At 37.8% G+C, this 21,683-nt stretch overlaps 1 protein-coding gene across 12 annotated transcripts in view; it reads right to left on the bottom strand.

Moving 5' to 3' along the window:
* The window catches only part of cv-2 (crossveinless 2), a 243,186-nt gene that overhangs the window by 116,370 nt on the left and 105,133 nt on the right, over positions 1-21,683 (bottom strand). For all 12 annotated transcript variants that reach the window (XM_065221159.1, XM_065221148.1, XM_065221149.1 and 9 more), the window contains one exon: positions 12,263-12,472. In XM_065221159.1, the coding sequence (XP_065077231.1) occupies positions 12,263-12,359 (97 nt within the window). In that variant the 5' untranslated portion in view covers positions 12,360-12,472. The remainder of the gene's footprint in view (positions 1-12,262; positions 12,473-21,683) is intronic.

Here is a 21,683-nt window from a genome sequence, read left to right as displayed (position 1 = left end):
CAATAAGCTAATATGCAATAAACAATAAGCTGCAAATGCGTAGAAGAAGAACATGACATATACTTTCATGAATGGAGAGTGTGTTTTCAAAAAATGAAAAATAAAGGTTCAACGTTTATTTTTCTTTATAACTATAATAAAAAAGCTTTCTTACTCGTGAGATTGTATGTACAAAAAAATAATTAATTACTCAAATAACGGTATTATTCAAGTAGCAGCTGTCATCCACAACTGTAATTTTATATACCTGACAATCTATCGGATTTCATCGTACTTCACGTTTTGGCTGTATCCAAAAATTTTCACTTTTAGAACCACAATTAAATTAAAGACAGAAGTAAATAAATGAGGTAGTTATGATTTCAAAGAATGATAATCCAGCCAAGAACATGTGTAAAATAACATAAAAATATTACTGTGCCATCAGCGTGAAGGAATTCAAGGAAAAATAAAAATATATTAAATAGCATTGATTTTTCACCAGAAAAGCTCAAAACTACCTCTCACTCATCTGGCCATATCTCAAAAACTGTTTGCCCAAATCATTTGCCCTTGGAAACACATAAAGTAGAAGAGTTTTCCAAAGTGTGGTGAAAATTGGAGCCCAAAATATTAAGAAACTAAACATCCCACGCATGGTGAAAATAGGCTATTTTTTGACAATTTGGGTACCTTCCAGTAATCAGTCTGTTTACTGTAGTTACTATAACAAAAACAAAACGTTTTTACACATATAAGAAACTACATTAAAAAACCTTCAAGTTGACGTTCTAAGATCACGAATAGCTTATTTGGTTGTGGAGTAATCTCTTCTGAAAGTTGAAATTCTTAAAAATGCCGAAAATCCAGGGTTGTAGCCGAGAAGAATCTAGGCACATTCGAGCAAAATCAAAAAAGGCATTTGTTCAGAATTCCAAAATAAGCGTTTTGGCTCAAACCGGTGACATCGACCACAACTTTTTTAAATGCTGTACCCACTTGAGCTGGAATGACCCATACATAAATTGAAATGGTTCGCAAAATAATTTAAAATATAGAATGATCTCACCGATCTCTCAAAAATGACATGGTCCAAATTGCAGAGTTTTCGTTTTGTAAGCAGCAGAAACAGAAGAGCAGCAACGCCTCTAGCCATAGATGTGCCGCTGGGCGTCTTCGCCCTCCTTCTTTTACAGCTCGGAAACAGAAAATACAGAAGAACCGAAAATAACGGGAAACCCGAATCACAGCTCACATGACCGAATTCCGTTAAAAATACTTATGGAAATAGCCTTCAATTTTTATACTCACGCACTTTCTAGAAAAAACTTATCAAGGGCCTTCAACCAAAAAATCGAAAAAAACGCGACGAAAAATATGAAAACTGACAAATTTTCGCGTCCGTTTAGAAGCAGGGCACACTTCGATCAAAACTTGCAGTCAAAATTGTATTTTAAACCTCCATACCGTAAAACAGGGGGAAGTTGATCACTTTTCTACTGATAAATCTGAATATTTTTTCAACCATACGATTGGCACACAAAACAAATACTTCTCAAACCTGTACTAGCAAATACGTTTCGAATCTATGATGTTAGTTATTAAGTTGCTTGTTCAGTTTATTTTTTGGAATTAAAAAGAGATCTGAAATGAAAATTTTCAATTCTAGAATGAAGTACACCATGCAGAGTTTTATGCATAGCAGTATTCAGAAGTAAGCATTACTTGATTTGTGTTCGCTGAAGAAGAATCTGGTGTTAAAATTTCTCCAAACTTCTCAGATTAGTATGTAACTTAGCATAATTGCTTGTTATGGGCAATGATCACATTTTTTTTCTAAAATTCAACCGTTTTGGATCTTGTAAAATTTTCTTGAAATTAATAAAAAATTAGTACGGAAAAGGCATTTCTGACTGAAATGACATCTGACCAAAAGTTGAAGAGAAAAACTATGTCTCTTTGGAAAAAATAAACAATAAATGTTTTTGTTTAGTTATTTCCAGTAAAAATTAAAATACAGTCCCTTGCCCATTTCATGATTTTTTTTTTATAAAAAGGTTAATGAAAAATGAAAACTTTTGATATGTTCAAAACCATGGACAATTGAAAACTGATAAAAATCGTAAAACAAGAACTTTGGGTAAATTTTTGAAAATTTTTGATAATACGGTTTTTGTATATTGTTTCACAGAAAACAAATTAACAAACAGTTACAAACATTGTTTTCTAAGTATAAATTACATGAAAAAAACGTTTCAAAAATTTTACCAAAACTTTGCATTTGGCGTGGAACTGCTCTATATCTCTTAAATTACATTATTAAGGCGTTAACAGTTAAGCGCACGAAAATGACATTTTCAACCAGAGCACACATGCACGTTTTTGCAAAAGCGCCAAAATTTCATGTGATTAATGTTAGGGCTTCTTAAATATATACTTAAACATATACTTAATACACCTCAAACACTAGAAAACAAATGACCAAGCAAATTAAACATTGCATGTCATATAAGTATTGCACTTATAATCAATGCATTTGGTGCAACACCAACCACTTTCCATAGACCGCAAAACGGAGGCGAAGGCCAAAAACAACTCCACATACATTGTTGCAGAGCACCTAACATTGTTGTGCTGCACCCCGTTTGCTCTTGTACGCTTGTCAAAATAAACATCTTATCTAACAGCTTATGTCCATAACTATTATGAAATTTGTCACCCAGCATCGACAGCTTCTAGCCATCTGGGCGACAACGCCATCCACCAAACAGGTACCCTACATTATATAGTTTTAGACTGCTTTTGAACTTGTGTGTCTGCCGTGCTGCTGCGGTGTTTGTTTTCTACTTCTTCTGGTGTTCGAGTTGTTTGAGAGCGGCTATTAATTAAGACAGTAAAAAGTGGCATTCAAAGTTTCCGATTGGATGCACTTTTGGACCGCATGGTCGTCGTTGCATGATGGCGACAAGCATTCCGAAAATTTTCGCCACTTCCGGTTGGGAACCGGTTCATGTTAACAACTTGACTTGCCAGACTTTTGCGATTTTAATGTAGGTTATCCTGTTATTACAACAGCGAGCGCACCAACCGAAGGCTTGCAATTCAAATTTTTGATTAAAAATATCAACTTTTTTTTTCTGAACAAGAGCGCTCGTGGATGATGAAGGTTGTTTTTTATTCTCTCTCTTTATAGCACAAGTGCTTTCTGCAAGTGCAACTGGATGTTGGAGCAGCATTCTTCTCTGTCCGTGCGCGCGTTTCTTGATACAACCTGTGCTCGTCGAGTTCACGAGAGGGACAACAAATAAAACAAGAAGGAATTTGGATGTTTTATAGACACTTTATAAACCAGTCACGAAAAAAATCGCAAATGCTTGCAAATTGACGTTCGGTGAATGTGTCTCTCGAGGGCTTCGTGTGGAACCGGTCAACAGCTATCCAGCTCTGGCTATGATGGAGGCTATTATCAGAAAGCGCATTTTAGCCGGGAGCTTTATTTTCGAGAAGATACCTCTCCGTACATTCGAATACATATTGACATACATACGGATCTTGAGGCCAAGCGCTATCAAACCAAAATTTATAGGTTTGCCCGGCCGGCGACGACGGCGTACGCTGAAGATGACTCTCACAAGATGAAACCAACCAAATAGATCCGACGATGAAGAGGCTGTCGAAAACTCATCAATCGTTACCTCGGGTCGTAAACAACTATAGAGGTATAGAGGCGATTGGAAAAGGTGACGCAAAAGTGCTGATGCTATTTGTTTGAACGGGCTCCGACCGTGGCCTCAACCCGCAGCAGACACAACAACTATAACGAGCTGGAGACATGCGACAGCGACAACAGGTTTGGCAGTGGTACAAGCAGATAAAAAAAAATCGCACACAAGAACGCGGATCTTCATTCGATGTGGAAATTAATAATGTACACACAGGCAAAACCTGGCGACAGGGAGTGCCGGGGTCGTCTGAGGGAATTCTCTTTTTTATTATATAGGTGTAGTCTATCAAACACCTTAATCCAGAATCTAGTAGCAATTACTTACTACGAACAAATCTTCATTTGAGGTAGCATTTGCTGGAAATTGATCTTTTTCGATACCGTTTACTCACACCAACAAACCCAAAGCCAGATCCGATTAGTAGTAGTTTTTATACCATTTCGAGGTGATGATGATGCTACTAAGCCATTAGGAACTGAAGAAGTCAAATCTTTCGCATAATCAAGCCACGGTCAATCGCTATCGGACAGAAGTGATGATTTTTTGACTGGCTTCATCCACGGCGACTTTGACAGTTTAGATTTAGGAATTGATGGCGTGTTGCACCACCATATCTCTCACATCATTTAGGCAAAGGCACAAATGAAGCGTGCGGCCGTGCTTATAATTAGTTTACTATAGTACAATTAGATTGGCTCAAACAGACACTATCGCTCCATGGTTAAAACGGAATTTTATGAAACTTGATTATATACCTAAGATTTTCATACACAGAAACTTACAGTGTTGAAGTCGCAATTTTCCGAAACACAGATTTCATTTTAACATCTTGGCAAGAGGTAGAACAAATAATTATTTACTTATCGGTATTGTGCTGGGCTTGATTGACTAACTAATTTTCCGTGCATTTTGGTAAAATTTGTAGCATATAAAAGAATTTTATTTCAATTACAAAAAATGAGCGTATTTTATGCGAATTAAATTATGAACAGTATTTCAAGAAACACTCTTTATTTTTGTAAAAATGCGTTTTATTAAAATTGCTTAAAAACCATATGAGGATGAGCATTAGCATAAACTTTTTTTTATGAACTTGAGAATAAATCCACGATCTTCTGCTCAGTAAGCAATAAGCTAACCGAGTTTCTCAATTTGTTTTTTAGTACTGTATTAGTGAAATCTATATAAAAAAGCTTGAAGCTTTCGAATGCAGTTCAGAATAGTTTCTTTAATCTTGACTAAGGAAAACCGCTACCCGTTGCCAGCCCCCGGAAAGAGATAGTATCACTATAAGCCATCGGACATTGACCTGCTGGATTCGCACCATCGCGATCACCTTGGGTTCTTCATTGCCCATCAGCTAACACAGCTTCCAACATACACCGCATTGGATCTTTCTTTTTTCTTTTCCCACTTATCAGACCGATCTATTTAGATTGCGCCCATGAGAAATTTTCAACAATCTACAGTTTGTTTAAACATGGTTTTAAATGGTTAAAATCACAAAATAAAAATGCTTAACGCAAAAAAAAACAATACAATCTACAATCCAATCTACATATACAAACTCAGTTAGTCATGCTCAAAACATTAGCAATAAATCATGGATATTTGATAAACCAGCAGCTATGATCTCAGAAATCTATCTATCTAAACTAGATACCTGTAAGAGAGAGAGAAACGCGGAGACAATTAAAATAGCTGGCAACATTCTCCTACACAGTAGCATGACGCCTTCCATGACTCGTCGTAGTCCTTTGGTTTGTTTTTTTCCGTCGATCTTGCTTCCACACCTAGACCCTACCTATCGACCCATCAACACATGAACCGGGGACCAACGGCTTTACTTCCCATCCGAAGGAAGGCGTGATCAGAGATTGAACCCAGCCCTGCTGGGGTGAGAGGTAATCACGCTAACCACTACACCACCGGCGCCGTTGTCTCGTCGTAGTCGTCACATATTGTTGTTTTAGTGAAAATTGAAGTGAAGTAGTATGACGTTTTTTCGATTACCCAACGATCAGGATCAGCGAAAAAGTGAAATCAGTTCTGGATGATAAATAACAATAACTGTATTCTCCACCCATTGCATCTGAAATATTTCAATACTTTATTATTTCTATAATCCCAGCGGCATGGGAGAGTTGACACACTTTTTTTCCTTGATTTGTTTTCCGTACTGAGAACCAATGCTTTCGACGCCATCATGGAGGCAGCTACCACACCTGGACCCTACCTATCGACCCACTCATGGGCCGGGGAGCAACGGTTTTACTTCCCTTCCAATGGAAAGCGCGATCAGAGATTTTATGACTCACAAAATCCCGGTGGTGCCGACTAGGATTGAACCCAGGCCTTTTAGGGTGAGAGGTCATTACGCTTACCACTAAACCACGGCACCGCTTAATAGACACACTTGATCCTCTGTTGAAATTTTTGATATATCTATATGGGGGAACTCCTAGTGCATCTTTAAAAATACTCTAAAGCCACCACACGCTGTTAATCTGTGGCAGATTAATCAATTCTCATGTACATCGGATTCATCTTCATTAGGGTGCCAATGAATGTATGGGAATAAATGAGACCATCGACCAAAACGAACCATATACAAAACGTTTATTGGTTAAAAAAAACTATGCAAAATTTGAGCTCAATAGGACATGACTTAGGGGTGCCAAAGTTTAAACATTTTTCATCTGAAATTTTAGAAATTTGATGCCAAATGACTTAAAATGCATGAAACATCGAGATCTGGTGTTAGCTTAAAAATATTGGCAAAAATTTACTTTCTTTTCGTGAGATCCGGGATATGGAACATTGATGAATTGGTTTATAAAATTGATCAGAATTAATTCCAAACTTTTTGTATATCATTTAGACCCATGACTAGCGATAGGATAGAAATACTGCACCAGGATGGTTCTATTATATTTCAGTAAAAATGCAAGCAAAGATCATAACTTTTCACTAAAGGCATCTAAACATCACTCCTAAAATCTTCTCGTAATTTTAAATAATGTACAATTAGTTTGGAGATAATTGAGAACAAATTTATAAACCAAATAATCAATGTTCCATATCCAGGATCCTACACTCACCAAAATATTTTAAGTTCCAGAATGTCGATTTTTTGTCAATCGAATAAAACCAAAATTTTAAACTATTTTGTAATCAAAATTCAAAATGAACGTTTACATTGGCACCCTAATCTTGACTTAAGGTTTGTTTGGTTGCTTACATTCCTAAATAAACACAATGTTGGTGGATTTTTACACATGGATTTTTGGCTCTTCAGAGCCAACCCTAATATTTGTGAGGAAAATTCTTAAAAAAAACTCAATAATTCAAATTTCCCCTCATAGGAAACCAATCGATTTAGGAATAGCACCCAGAATAAATTTTTAATAAGGAAAAACCGATGTGCATGAAAGTTGATTAACTCGACAGTTTTGACACGGAATGGAGATCTATTAGAACAATCTGAATATTATATCCTTAGTAATTGTAAATAACGCATTGTAGAAATAACTAGACGAATACATTTTATTGGTTGCACACACTTAGAAATTAGTACCGACTTCGATAATTCTTTACCGAACTTTCAACAGCTTTGAGTAAAACTTTGACCCTCATTTCAAAAGCTGTTGCACTTAATTTTAATGTCAAAACACTGTCAGCTTTGGTTAAATAACCGAGTCTTGCCATTGTGGGGTAGTTTCCCTTGTTTTGTATCATTAAAACCAATGAGTTAAAATACATGATTTCTATCGAACAGTTCAGCTGTTGAAAGTCCGGTAAAAATATCAAAGTTGCTAGTAATGTCTAAATGTGCATGACATATAAATTTCAGGATGAGCGTGATGCTTCTAAAATATTGACTTGTAGTTGATCAAATATTCAAAGTTTGGATTTTTGGTTTTGGTTTGATGAATTTGTAAGAAGTTTGAGCCATACTAGTCAAATTCAGGGCTGTGGTTTTCTTGGCAAGTTTAATTTTCTGCCAAGTTTAAGTTTGTAAAAAAACATAATCTCATGGTCACATCTAAGTAACATCTTAAACATTATTTTTAAACTGAGAATTCGAATACTTCCCAAGGAGACAAGGATTTTTAAAACCTCAGAATAATAATCCCAGATTTTGTATGTTTATTAGATCTTTTCAAAATTTCTAGATACTGGATGGTTGGTTGTTTTTATTATAGAGGCTTTAATGATCCTGTGGCCATACACCTCTCGCTTCTAAATACCTTGAAATCTTGAAATTTTCCACTAATTCACATGAACTTCGGCCAAATGGCGCCAAACGATCAAACATCTGTAAAGATGGGTAATTCGTGAATCTAAATCAGAAATCGAGGTAAAAGAATGTTTTGCATATAAGTAGGATGGTCCAGATCTACTACAGGATCTCCTGACTTTCTGAGTCCATATTCAGGTGAAAACTCCGAATCAATCCTTTTCAGAACTGCGAGTTTTTTTTTTCAGAAAAAAAATAGGTTCAGCAGAATTCCGTAAAATGATGTATGAAGCTTTTGTAGGTTTTGGTAATAGCTACAACTTTTGTCAATAACTCAAATCTGTATCTCTTATGTACGACGAACTAGAGTGGGCAGAACTTGTGTGATGTAATTTACATTCACTGAAAAACTGTGGTGGGTTCTGTTCGCTCTGGTTCTTCATGCATAAGAGATACAGATTTGAATTATTCACAAAAGTTGTAGCTATTTTCATAATCTACAAAAGCTCCATACATCATTTTACGGAATTCTGATGATCAAAAAAAACCTAGAGGTAAATGAATGTGAATGAATAAGAGATTTTCCATGCCTGGATATGAGTCTGTTCTAGGTTCATTTTGACATTAATTTGCCACTTTTAAGGTTATTCTAGATCATCTGGAGAACCGTCAGTCAGAAAAGTCAGTTTCATAAATTAAACAACACTGCTTGTGCTGGAAATCATGATACTTCTGGAGTCTGACTGAAATTTAGTTCGTAGGTAACTGGTTTCATATAATTTACAATTTTCGTACACTAAAACTTCTCCTAAAGTTACAACATTTTCCAAAATTCACACTGAAATAAAATTGATAGTTCTATTTTTCTTTATAAATTCATTTATTTGTCAAGGCTCAATTGCGTTAGCTTTGCGGAGCCGTAATTCAATATATATTACAATATTTCTTGTGACTAAAGTTAGTAGAACGGGGGCCGATCACTCACGGCTTATCTGATCTGAGCTGTGTAGAAGATGCAGTGAGAAGAGTCACATTGTAAGAAGAAGCCGTGGGGCATGCACAACAGCTGCAGTGGAAATTTACAATAGAAAAAAGTGCGACGATGCAATCATTGCAGAGCCATATCGAGTTCTTCCTGAAAACGGTGGCGTACGAAGATTTCTAGATCACCAAAATCATCGGAATCTTCGTATTTAGCTGCTACGCACCTCAATGGAGCAGTTCCACCAAATGCTTGATGTACTCACCAAAGAGCTCATCGGACGAAGACGGATTTCAATGCTTTGGTAGTGTATTGGGGGATCAGATGTACCAACGCAATTGGGTACAGTCTACGGGAAGCTCTTGCAATGTTGGAAGCTAGTGTAACTTGCGAAGAAACCATCAGCACCTTTCGAGAAGGTGATCGGAAATCAACTATCGACGGCACGTTCTGCATTATGTCCTTTGTGGCAAATATGAACTGGACAGTGTATAATGGGTACAGTGATAAGTGAAAGAATCTTTTTGTGGAAGCTCGCCGTGTAGAATGGCGATCCAGGCGTTCCCAAAACACGTTAAGGGTGGTTATGCATAAATGCCTAGATTAAGATCATTGCTCAGACAGATGGAAGGTACAGGAATTAGTAGTGATGCTGAAACCAGGAAACCTCCGGTGATCCAGCATCCCATTCGCCAATATTCTTATTGAATAATCTTTAAACACTACTGGAAAGGAATATCCTCAACAGGCTGACGAAGAGTGAGCAAGAACTGTCGAAGAGCGAGAAAGGATTGTCGAGGATGCAGTTCAAATTCTGGAAAGGAAAATCTACGGTGGATGCAATACAATGATCGAGAGAGCCGAGAAGTCATCCAAACAGAAACGGAGGGGATATCGATTTTTCGCCGTGATAACGATAGACATCAAGAAAGCATTCAACAGCGCTAGCTGGGATGCTATCGCCAATGCATTGCACCACATGAGGGTCCCTAGTTATCTTTGCAGGATTCTTTACAGTTACTTCCAGAACCGGGTGCTGGTCTACGAGACAGACATGGGACAGAGGTCGATTAGGATCACGACGGAAGTTCCACAAGGCTCCATCCTTGGTCTAACGCTCTGAAACGGGATCTACAACGGCGTGCTGATGCTCAAGCTGCCCAATGGTCTCGAAATCGTTAGCCTCGCGGACAACGTCGTTCAAATGACGCTATGCGAAACGTGAGAAGAAGTTGGACTGCTACACAATACTAAAAAGTTATGTAAATTTCGGTTCCCTGAGACCAACACATATAAGCGGGCCTTTTGACATAAGAATCAGTTGAAAGAAACGTGAAAATCAATTCAATCAAACGTTCTCTTTGTCGACTAGCTGATGTTACGGTTTGAAAAGACTTAATTTTACATGAAATGTTTGTTTGCGTTCTATGATTTGCGTCCAATATGGATTACGTCTCGTGTAAAAGTAGTTATTTCTAAGTGTGTAGCAACCAAGACGATCGAAACGATTGAGAACTGGATAGCCCACCACAAAATGGAGGTGCTGCAAAGCGGCGTATCAGGCAGAAAGCATCGTCAGGGAGCATGTCATAGCCTCAAAGCACGTGCTGAAATACCTAGCAGTGATGATCGTCAACCAGCTAAACTTCAACAGCCACGCTGATTATACCTGCACGAAGGCTAAGACAACCATGGTAGTTGTTAGAATCATGCTGAAAAATTCAGGATGTTTGCCCTTACCGTGAATAATATCGTCGATTTTATGTGTCAAAATGCGGATACGCGGAATGCCGTCAGCAAGGTCAGTAGCGAAAATACTGTCGTAGCTGCAACGTAAGTGGAGAGACGATCTACGAATCACTGGGTTGTCCCAGGGACTAAAGGCTAAAGGCGAGTAAGGGTTTATTTTAATTTGCATAGCAAAATCGCTCAAATAGAAGGTAAACAATGACTGGTAGAATTTTCGCACATTATGTTTACCATCTCAAACCTTCAAAAGCAGTTTTGGAACATTTTATTATTGTGCAATATATCAAGTTGATATTTGGAATTCAATTTTTTGCATTTTACTGCCGTTTTCCCTAGTTCCCATCTCTTCATACAGTAACCCAAACCCTACAGTCATAAAACGCAACCAGCCAGGAGAGATGATCAAGTTTCCACCCCCACTGATGCTATTCCCTGGAAGCCAGGCTTGACTAAAGCGAAACCAGTTTGGTATGGTGAGCCCTTTCAAATTTCGACACATTAAATCGTGACACAATCTCAAAGATGGCAAGAGTAACGTAGCAGGCAGCAGCGAGTTCCCTTTCAGAAGATGTTCAGATGTTGTTTATTTTAAATACTGGTAGCTGTGTGACTTTCGAAGATGATTATCAAACATGAATATTTTTCGTCTTCTGTTTCTCGTTTCTGGCTTCTCGGATGGATGATGGCACTCGTGGCTTGCCATTTACTATGTATATCTCTATTGCAGGGTTGTCGACAAGCAATGGCCCGTCGGAGGCACTTCTGTGCTTCCGTCCACCAGAATTTGATTGATTGTAAAAGATGGGCCGTTGAGTTGGAGATACGCACGGATCTATGTAAATATTTACATCGCAATCATGGTTTTATTAGCAAAATCATATTTCCAAGAAAGCGATTATTTAGCTATTGGGTTTGTCAGTTGCTTTCTCATCGCATTGTATAGATGCAGAATGAATAGATGAATAAGTGTTTTATCCGATGATATTTGACCTAAATATCAAGACTGAGATACGTAAATTTTTCTAGACTCGACGGAACATCTCAATCAGAAGTAAAGATTTGTGATACCCAAAATATTTTCATTTTGGAAAATTTATCGATTTACTTGAGCGTAGGGTATCATTGAGCTCACCACACAATATACGAATGCAAGTACAATACAGGCTAAGAAAGCTCTCAATTAATAGTTGCGGTACTCAAAGAAAGCTACGTTGAGTGCGGGTGTGGAATTTCCAAGGAAAGAGGATAGAACTCCTTTTTTGAATCAAAGTCCTTTTGTTGCGATATATCGACTCATATGCGAGTTTAATAACTTGCTCAGTTCTTGTATCCATATCTGCTCGCTATAAGTGAATTTATGGGCAATCGAAAAGATTTTGAGATGTCAGACGGATCAAATCTCGTTATAGATGGAGAAATCCAGATTTTAGTTTATTAATTAACGATGATTCATACCCCAGTACTGAAATAAAGAAACTGATCGAAAGCATATATGTTTAAAGTCAAAGTCATAGCAGGATATTTTTTAATAGCACAAACAATTAAAATTGAATTCAAAACCCAAATAATAGTCAAATATAAACTCACCTAACGCAGCATCCGCATTGACAACATCCATCAGCAGGGACCAGAACAGCGCACTGAACAGCACTAGGCTAAGCGATATTTTCGAACTGGTAGCCATCTTTGCTGTGCTTCACTTAAACCACACTGATTAACTTCTTCACCGTTTCACTCAACCTGGATAGCCCTCATTGAACAGCACTAACAGCAATCATCGATCGCCGAGAAAACAACCTGAAACAAGAGCAAGAGAAAGACAAATAAATTAGACGATAATAGTAACGAGTAGAATAGCCACCGTGTCCAAAGGGTTTACCCTAATTGGCTTAATTGAATTCTTCCCATGAAAACGTACGGCGTTAGGGATTACCTCTATGAGTGAATCGCAAAAAGAGACTCAGTCTCCAAGGCGCCTCTACGCGGAACTAATTAAAACGTGTGAAACCACCTTTTGGCCATGGCCATTGAAAAGCCCTCACAGCTGGAATACGCACGCAAATAATGTTCGACCGAGCGTTTATCATTGCAAAAATCCCCATCCGCTTAGGAACGTGTGACGCCGTGTGTAGAAGAGTGAGTAAAAGAGGGAGAGGCGAAAAAAGCCGTTTCAATTGAATCCCACAGAAGTACCCTCTTCATCCTCACCGAAGAGGCTTCGGGTTTCCCTAAGCCGTGGAATCTATCGGTGGACCAACGACGTTATAGAGAAAGAGAGACAGAGATCTTAAGAATGCACAAATCCAAGGTGCTGTGGTGTGGTGTGCCGTACTTTGAAGAAGCGCTAGGAATTGTAATAAGCTGAGACGATGACCACGACGACGTGATGGCGGTGGCAGCGGATGGAACGCACTCTAGCGCCATTAAGTGAAGAGCAAACAAATCAACGAACAAAATCCGAAAAATTGGTATCCGTAATTCGAAGTAAAAACAAACAAGTGTATAAACAATTGAGCAAATCAGACATTTCATCATGATAGATGATTATCATGGTCAAAACTGTGCGTTGAAGGATAGGTCAAATATAAAAGAATAAGATTTGCCGAAGATGCGGACGGCCCGTTTGAATATGGAGAATTGCCAGTTTCAAGCCACTTTCAACCAAACTATGAGTTCTGGCTGTGCAGTCAGCACGGGGAATCCCATATGGTTAATTTCAGCTCATCTGTCATCACAATTTTCACCCCTGAAGATGGCACCAATAAATGCTGAAACTTTAGGGTGAATAACAATATAAAATCAAAATACGGAATAGATCAAGCAAAACAGAGATTGTTGAAATGTAACGTGAGAATTCTCACAAAAACAAACATAGATACTCTGGAGATGGAAATAAATAATAGTGCCTATCCTATTAACCGACTCAAGCGCTGTCAGTTTCCTGACCCGCGGCCCTTTGGTAAACTATGGTCAATAAGTATGTAGATAGAGGAAAGTAAATAAAACCATGATTGTTCCACGCACCGACATTAAACTGCAAAGTCGTGAATAAATCTGCGTCGACAACACCGAAGGTACAGTGTGGTGGCGGTGAAGAAGAAAGCTACCTCAAAACGTATTCGTGCACGTGAGTTGAAAAAAAAACTACTGCAATCTGTTTAAGTTTAGGTATCTAAAGTCGTGATTTCTTACTTGTTTAAAAATTCGCAAGAATGTTGGCTTCTAAAACTAGCGTGGATGTGATAGTAAAGGTGTATTTGTATACAACCAGTGCCAGGTTCCAGTGACACCGCATATGGAAAAGTTGAGCCACAAGATGTCGCAAGCCACCTGTTCATGCCCATTAGGGCGGTCCAAATATTGAGAAATAATATTTTTCTTTAAATTTCCAGATTGATACTTTCTCCGAGAAATACACTCTCTATTAACATAAGCTGATTTCGTTGCAACTATTTGCTTATACAGTAAAAGTTACATTTTCAGTAGTACATACTCACATTTCTCGAACATGTACACACTTAGAAATAACTAATTTTACACGAGACGGAATCTATCTTTGACATACGGGTTGAGACGTAAACAAACATGTCATGTAAAATTAAGTACGCCGAGACTGAAAAGATCGTTACTTGACGAAAAGTACGTTTGATTGAGCTGAAGTTTGGCATCTGTTATGACTCAATTTTCTGTCAAAATTGACGCTCGTATATGTCAGTCTCAGAGCACCTAAATTTATATGATTTTTTCTTAGTGTGTAGTCCAAATCTTGTTGCTTAATGCTTACTGACAATAGCTTGTTGATACTATTTCATATGAATTTGTTTGATGAAAACTTTATTAAAGCATATTCACACACAGAAGTCAGATTCTTATACAACTTCAGAACCAATATAACAATCATATGACATGAGTCAGGAAAATATTGTCAAATCATTCTTAGGAATTACAACCTACAAGTTAAAAAATATTGGTCTAAATTGGACATACAGTCAGGTATCCTTATTCCCGGATGTGTTTTTGCTCGTATTCCTTTATCAGGATTCCTAGATGCTCGAGCTTCAGCAGGTAGAATGCTGACCGGATATGCTATCCTTATCAGTGAATTAACGGCGTCCAAGCATAAGGAAAAATAGTATGCACAGAAAAAAAAATCTGAATTTCAACTATCGCGTAAAATCTTCCTTCGTTTAATGTTGAGCTATACTTGGCATAAGTAGCGAAATCGTTTACAAGCTTGCATACAATATTGCTAATTTATGCGATATTGCGCTTAAATTTACACGAAATATCGTGTAAATTTATGCCAAATCTAGCGTTAATTTTATGTGCGCTATATCTCGCAGAAATTTACATGAATTTTTCAAACGGTGTGGATGAAAAAACCATCCGGGAATAAGGATTCCTCACTTATACTAAAATCATTAAAATTAAATTTGTGGTGCTTTTTCAGATCTTCCATACATTTTACAGAGCTGAGATTATCAGAGATAGCGTTTATCATCAAACAATACGAATAATTCTTTTTTTGCACCACCCTATTGATCACTGGTGCATGAAGCCAGATGCGAAATTCCTTTGATACTTATAGCGAATTTGTTTATTATCATAGTTGGAACCAGTTCCAACCTAGTGCGAAACCGAACTTTTTGTCAGTGCGAACCTCAACCTGAGGTAGGTTTTGAAAACAAACGATCAAACTGACGTTTGTCAGAAAACAAGTAGATCCAATCTTGATACCCGATCCAGGTTGGAACTGAATAATAAACAAATTCGCTATGAGATGTTTTCGACAGGCGCCAATGCCCCTACTTACTTTTCTAATGATTAGATCTTTGTCTTTTATTGCCGATGGAATTTCACAGGAGCTTGTAATTTCGATTACCGACTACAGCGCAACAGCAAACGGCGCCGGTGGTGTAGTGGTAAGCGTGATTACCTCTCACCCCAGCAGGCCTGGGTTCAATCCCAGTCGGCGCCGCCGGGATGTTCTGAGGCATAACATCTCTGATCACGCCTTCCTTCGGATGGGAAGTAAAGCCGTTGGTCCCCGGTTCATGAGCTGATGGGTCGATAGGTAGGGTCCAGGTGTGGGAGCTGCCTTCCTGGCACGTCGGTAGCATTGGTGCTCAGCACGGAAAACAAGATGATGATGATGAGCAATGAGCAATGAGCGCAATAGAATCATCAAGTTGCCATAAGGCACGGAATGAGACTATTGCATGGCTGGGTAGTCAAAGTCTTCCATTCGTTAGTCATTTCAGGTGGATTAGAACAGGTTTAGGTGGGCGTTGGCCAGATTTGGATTTTTCAGATAAAATCCTGGATAGAACCCTGTCATTGAACGTCGCGTGAAAGTGGAACTTAATGAAGGCCTAAGTACTTTTTCGTAGTTTTTAGTTTTCGGATTTGAAAGATCGTCGGTTACAGTGGCCTGCTTACTGAGCAGAAAAACGCGGTCCCAGGTCCCTACATATCAAAGAGATTTATGGTAAAATCGATTGTGTATCGTGTATTTTGCGAAACTCGTTGTTGTCGTTGGTTCCGGGTTTGAATGGATACAAAAATTTGAGCAACGGTATTATGTGATATGAGGGGCTCGGTGGCCTTAGAGCAACCGTTTTTGCTTACTGAGCAGAACATCATGAGTCTAATCTCCGGCCCATCCACATTCAAGATTCGTCAATCGTTTTATTTGTTAATATGACTACATGGTAATAACAGCAGCTCGGTGCTCGTCTGCCTAGTGGCAAACGTTTTTGCTTACTGAGCAGAAGACCGTGGGTTTAGTCCCAAGCTCCTTCGCGTTATATGATCGTTAGAACATCAATTCAGCTTATCGTTTACCAAAACGAACCCTGCTGCAAACCCAACCCTCTTATCCAACATCCCAGTGATTCCTCGTGGTAGTGCAGAGGTGTTCTCGGCTTCCATCAAAGCGAGTGTCATGTCAACACAATCCTTCCCATTCCTTTCTTGACCTGTGTTCGGGCGCGGCCGGCGCTGGTATTGCCTAATTTAAGATCACCAGTTTTTACACATTGAGGATGATTGCTAGTCCCAAGCATCGTCTATTGGTTCTCTGTGTAATTACAGCTGATCTGGCAGTAACAGAGTAGCAACCGTGGGCGGTCAATCAAGCTCAAGCTCAAGCTCAAGCTCCTAGAAGACAAACACATGTTGACTTCGATACTCAGAGGTTGCCTTGTTCAAGAGAATGCTGTTATGTCAAAATTCCAAGGAGGAATCAACTCTGCACACCTCAATCTGTGCTGATAATTTTCGCTGTGCCGAAGCGTGTCAATCAAGTACCCCATGAGTTTGGCAACCCTGAAGATTTAATGACTTTTGCGATTGTTTATTTGTAATTGTGCAAGAAAACGAAGCGTGATAAAAATAAATGTATGCATGCAGCCTAAAATCACTACTGCAGCACGGAAATTTCACCAGAGTAAGCAAACCAAATCTTTTATGTTCCAAGAAGACTGATTGTAGCCCTGGTGCATGCCGGTTCCTTAGCTATACTTCGTCGGATGGATTCCGGAAAGCTAGATGTGGTTCTTCATCCGTGGCGTTGATTATAGAACAGTAAAACAACGATAGCAACTGCGAGGTGGAGGTGGAGCTGTTCAATCGGCTGCAAGCGGTCGACGGCTACATGTAGATTAGCGGGGATTATCGCTATCGAAGTGGTTCCTGTTGTATGCCAAGGGGAAGGTTCGAATGGGTTAAGGATCGGGTTTAGGTTGTTGAAACGTATTCAGGTTTACCTTGATGTAACGTAACTGTCACTTTTGACTTCCATCACTGATTTATAGCTAAAAACCATTAAATCAAGCAATGAATAACACCATCGAAGATATGAGACAATCCACCATCTATTGTTCATTCAGATTTGAATAATTGAACTGTTATTTGTGACATATCGGCGGTGGAAGTCAAAAGTAACAGTTACTTTATATTGAGGTATACCTGTATTGTTAGACGAATACAACATAAAACAATGTTTAAAGAAAGCCTATCTAGTATGTCGAAGACTGCACAATAGGGTATCATAAACAGGATGAGCTACCGGTGGCTATGAAGATCGCTCATCCGATCCGTATGATGCTATGTAAATACATGGCCACCGTGCCTGTGGAATGAACCCATGTAAACCGTGATTTCCGATATTGTCGCTACCGGAAACGACAAGGAATTGTTGCAATCACGTTGGTTGCAAAAGTGGATGACACTGAGGGTGATCTAGTTATTGCTGTTGCTGGTTATGATCTCGGCGCTGCTATTTATCACTACACTTTAACAACTCTTGCAGGGAATTAGACGAAGTACTGGCTGCAGAAGAGATCCGAGCAATGTCCTATAGGCTTGACTTCTACTCCGGGATACGATCGTCTAGTCCGATGGATTTATTAAATTCATCCTGAAGCGAAGATCAGCGCCTGTCAACAAAGTGTGAAACCTTAGCAACTATTGGAAAATCGTCAGCAAAAAACAGTGATGCCGTTTTATAATATATTCTGCGTCATTCTTGTCATTATTTGTGCGTGCCGAGCAGTGTGCCGTGATGTGTTTCGGTACAGTGTGCAGAGTTGATTACCCCTTGCAAAATTCAAATACATACAGGTAGTTGGTCTATCTGTTAAGGTTGTCTTCATTTTTAGCTAAGTAGAAGAAATAATTTTTATCAACACTGGTTCTAAAAGACAAAATCCATTGTTTGTGTTTGTATTGTTTTAATGCCTATTTCAGAACTTTCTCGTAATACGAGCAGTTTTAACTGACGTTGGAAATCTTTCTTTTAACCATCCAGATTCACGTACTGCTTATGAGTAACAAAATATGAAACTTTTTAAAGTTTTAATTCGTCACACTACAAGTATTTGAATCAACTAACAATCAATTTGTCATCTTCATAAATCGCTATCATTTTATGTCTAAGTAATACAAACTGGAGCTATCCTGAGAGACCACTATATAAATTTTCGCATGAAAACGGAAGAAGCTTTATCTTCTTGGAATTTGGTCAACCATATTCTGAATCAGATGCAAGTAGATATAAAAGATAAGACAAGTAGCTAGAAAAATAACTTGATCAGAATAATGTTTTATCCCTCAAACCCTTAATGGTTATTCAGATGGTATTGGTAAGTTGTCCGCTATAACAAGTTAAAAGTTTATTCTGCTATCAAAGCATAATTTAGCGGCACCGGGTGTGCGGTGGTAAGCGAAACTGCCTATCACTCCAAAGGGCCTAGGTTCAATACCAGTCGGCGCCGTCAGGATTATCTGAAACATAAAATTTCTGAACACGCCTAGGAGGTAAAGCCGTTGGTCCTTGGCGGTGGAACCATTGGTACTCAGTACGGAAAACAAATCTAGTAAAAAAGAAAAAAAAAAGGATGATTTGGAATCTTTATTTCATGTGCTAATTTTCATCTAATAGCAGAATAAGATATTAATATGTCATTAAAATGATTAATTTAAGCACCATACCAATAGCTTGATGAAATAAAAAAGCAGATGATATTAATTTCCTGTGATTTTTGCTATTCCTAAGATATGGCAACAACAAACTTTGCTACTCAGTTATGGTCCCATAGATTTTTTGATATTATTTCTAATATGTTACCTCCTATATCAATCAAACTAATAGCAATTTTTGATATTCTATTCGGGATAGGCGTATCAAGAATGTTGGGCTCCAGGACCTTCTTTGAATTTTAGTGCACTTCTTTAAATATTGGGCTTGGAATAGTTTAAGAAATTCCGTAGAAGTTGAAATATTCAATAGAAGTTTATTTAAAATACGGCGATCTCAGTATAAGTTCTAAGAACTTCGCAGAACTTCATAGAAGAGCAATAAATTTGATAAAAGTTCAGGGAACTTCGCAGAAGCTCGGTCAACTTTACAGAACCTCAGCAATCTTTGTGGGAGTTCAGGAAGTTTCAAGGAATATTGTAGAAGTTCAACAAACTTCCAAGAACTGCAGCGTTTTTTGGAACTTTGTTTTGCCCATATGCTTATTAAAATTCCTAGAAACTTCCCGGAAGTTTGGAACATGACATCCAGCCACGGTAGGAAAATTTTATCAGGCATACTATGATTAAAATCAGTGGTGCAACTTAATTGCAAGCGAAAGTGAATTGTGGATAAGGAGGAATAATTTGAGAACTTTGCTGGAAACTGGAACAGCCTAGTGCACCGGATACATGATGATTATGACGATGAATAAAGCTTTTGACCATTCAATTTTGGACAAACATGTACTTTCAATTAAAAAAAATGATCGCCTAAATACTTTATTCACAAAGGTATAGTTACGAAGAAGCTTGAATTCCTAAAATAAAAAATTTTGATTTTTTAAAAATATTGCTAATACCCCGTTCACATTACAGCCTATATCACGTAATATAGGCTGTCTTGCAATGAGCACTCATACACAGGATTTCCAGTGAAAACTAAATGTATGAGTGCTCATTGCAAGACAGCGTATATCACGTGATATACGCTGTAATGTGAAGGAGTATAAAGATATTCAAAATCTAGGAAATTCAGTTTTCTCCTAAGATTCATGAGAAAATAATATGTTAACTGTTCTTGTTTCTCTTCACGAAAAAAGTATGACCCGAAACCAAACCAGAAGGTCATTTTGTGCGGTTTTTTTAAGTCCAACTTAAAACGTAGGTATTTTTATTTAGAAACATCAAAACGTCGAAATTTAAAATGTTATTAAAAAATTCAGATTTTTTTTTAATTTATTTTTGTTACACGTAAAATCATCGAAGGGCACTAGGCCAAATTGATAGAATGAGTATATATTTTTTTTTTGAAAATAATTACATCTATGGAATAACATTTGAATTCTCGGACTAATCTCGGACTAATTTGTGAACATTACATTAGAATATATTTTAGCATTAGGCCCGATTTTTACATTTTATAACTTTGCGAGATTCCTGACTTCAATACGGTGTTTTAAAAGATCTCAGATTTAATAAAATCAAGGCTCTTGGACTTTAACGAAATTTTAGGATTCGGATACTTTGAAGCATTACGATGAGATTTGTGGCGGTAATTCTAAAGAAATTCTGGGAGAATTCCAGGTTATTTTGAGAATTATTTCTAGAAAATGTTAAGGACAACTAAAGGAATTCTATGCTAGTTCTGAAGAGACTACTATGGGGATCGTGACTCTAAAAAAATTGAACAGAATTTCAGGGAGGATTCAACTAGAATTAACCCTACGGTTAAATTAATGATGATATGACTACAATCCTGAAACAACGCCTAATGATGACCTACGACGGGAAAACTCTAAAATGATTATCAATCAATTAACACTTTATCTGTATCTTGGGGGTCAATATGACCCCTGGCAATTTTTGCAATCTTGATTATTCATCAAAACGATTTTTCTCTGACATTTTTGCATGCTAAAGTCTCCTAAAGCCTGCCTCTTAGTTGAGACATATTATCGAATTTTATATAATAGCTACCCGTTTTGAAGGATTTTCGACAAAGGGTACAGACAAAGGGATAATCAAATTCCGAGTAGAACTTCCAAGGGGATTTTTTTCTTATTATAGTTCAAAAAATTCTCTGCAGATAGTTTCCAGAGAATACCTCAGAGAATTCATAAGAATTTGAGGGATTTTGAGGAGTTTCTGGGAGAGTTTGGCAGGAAATGTTGAGCATATTCCCAAAGATTTTCTGAGTAGTGTTCCAGGAGATTATCAAGTTTCAAGATAGTTTCATGAACATTTCAAGAGGTCCTCTAATGGGCATTTTGAGAAGAACTTCAAGGTAATTCAGAGGTCAATGTTATGCACAATTATACTAAAATAATATATATTTCAGATGATAATTGAAGATGATAGATGAAGACAAGGAAAACAAAGAAAGAACATAAAAATGGAAGTAAGGGCTGCCAGCAGATGAATCAAGAGGTATTCGAAACAAAATTGGTAAGAAATGTCCATTAAAATTGATTTAATACAGATGAAAAAA

Source organism: Ochlerotatus camptorhynchus, unplaced genomic scaffold, assembly GCF_037179485.1.
Source record: "Ochlerotatus camptorhynchus isolate MF236.1 unplaced genomic scaffold, CSIRO-AGI_Acam_v1.1 ptg000139l, whole genome shotgun sequence".
Lineage (NCBI taxonomy): Eukaryota > Metazoa > Arthropoda > Insecta > Diptera > Culicidae > Ochlerotatus > Ochlerotatus camptorhynchus.
The sequence above is the reverse complement of the archived record's forward strand: the minus strand, read 5'-3'. Positions and strand labels throughout refer to the sequence as shown.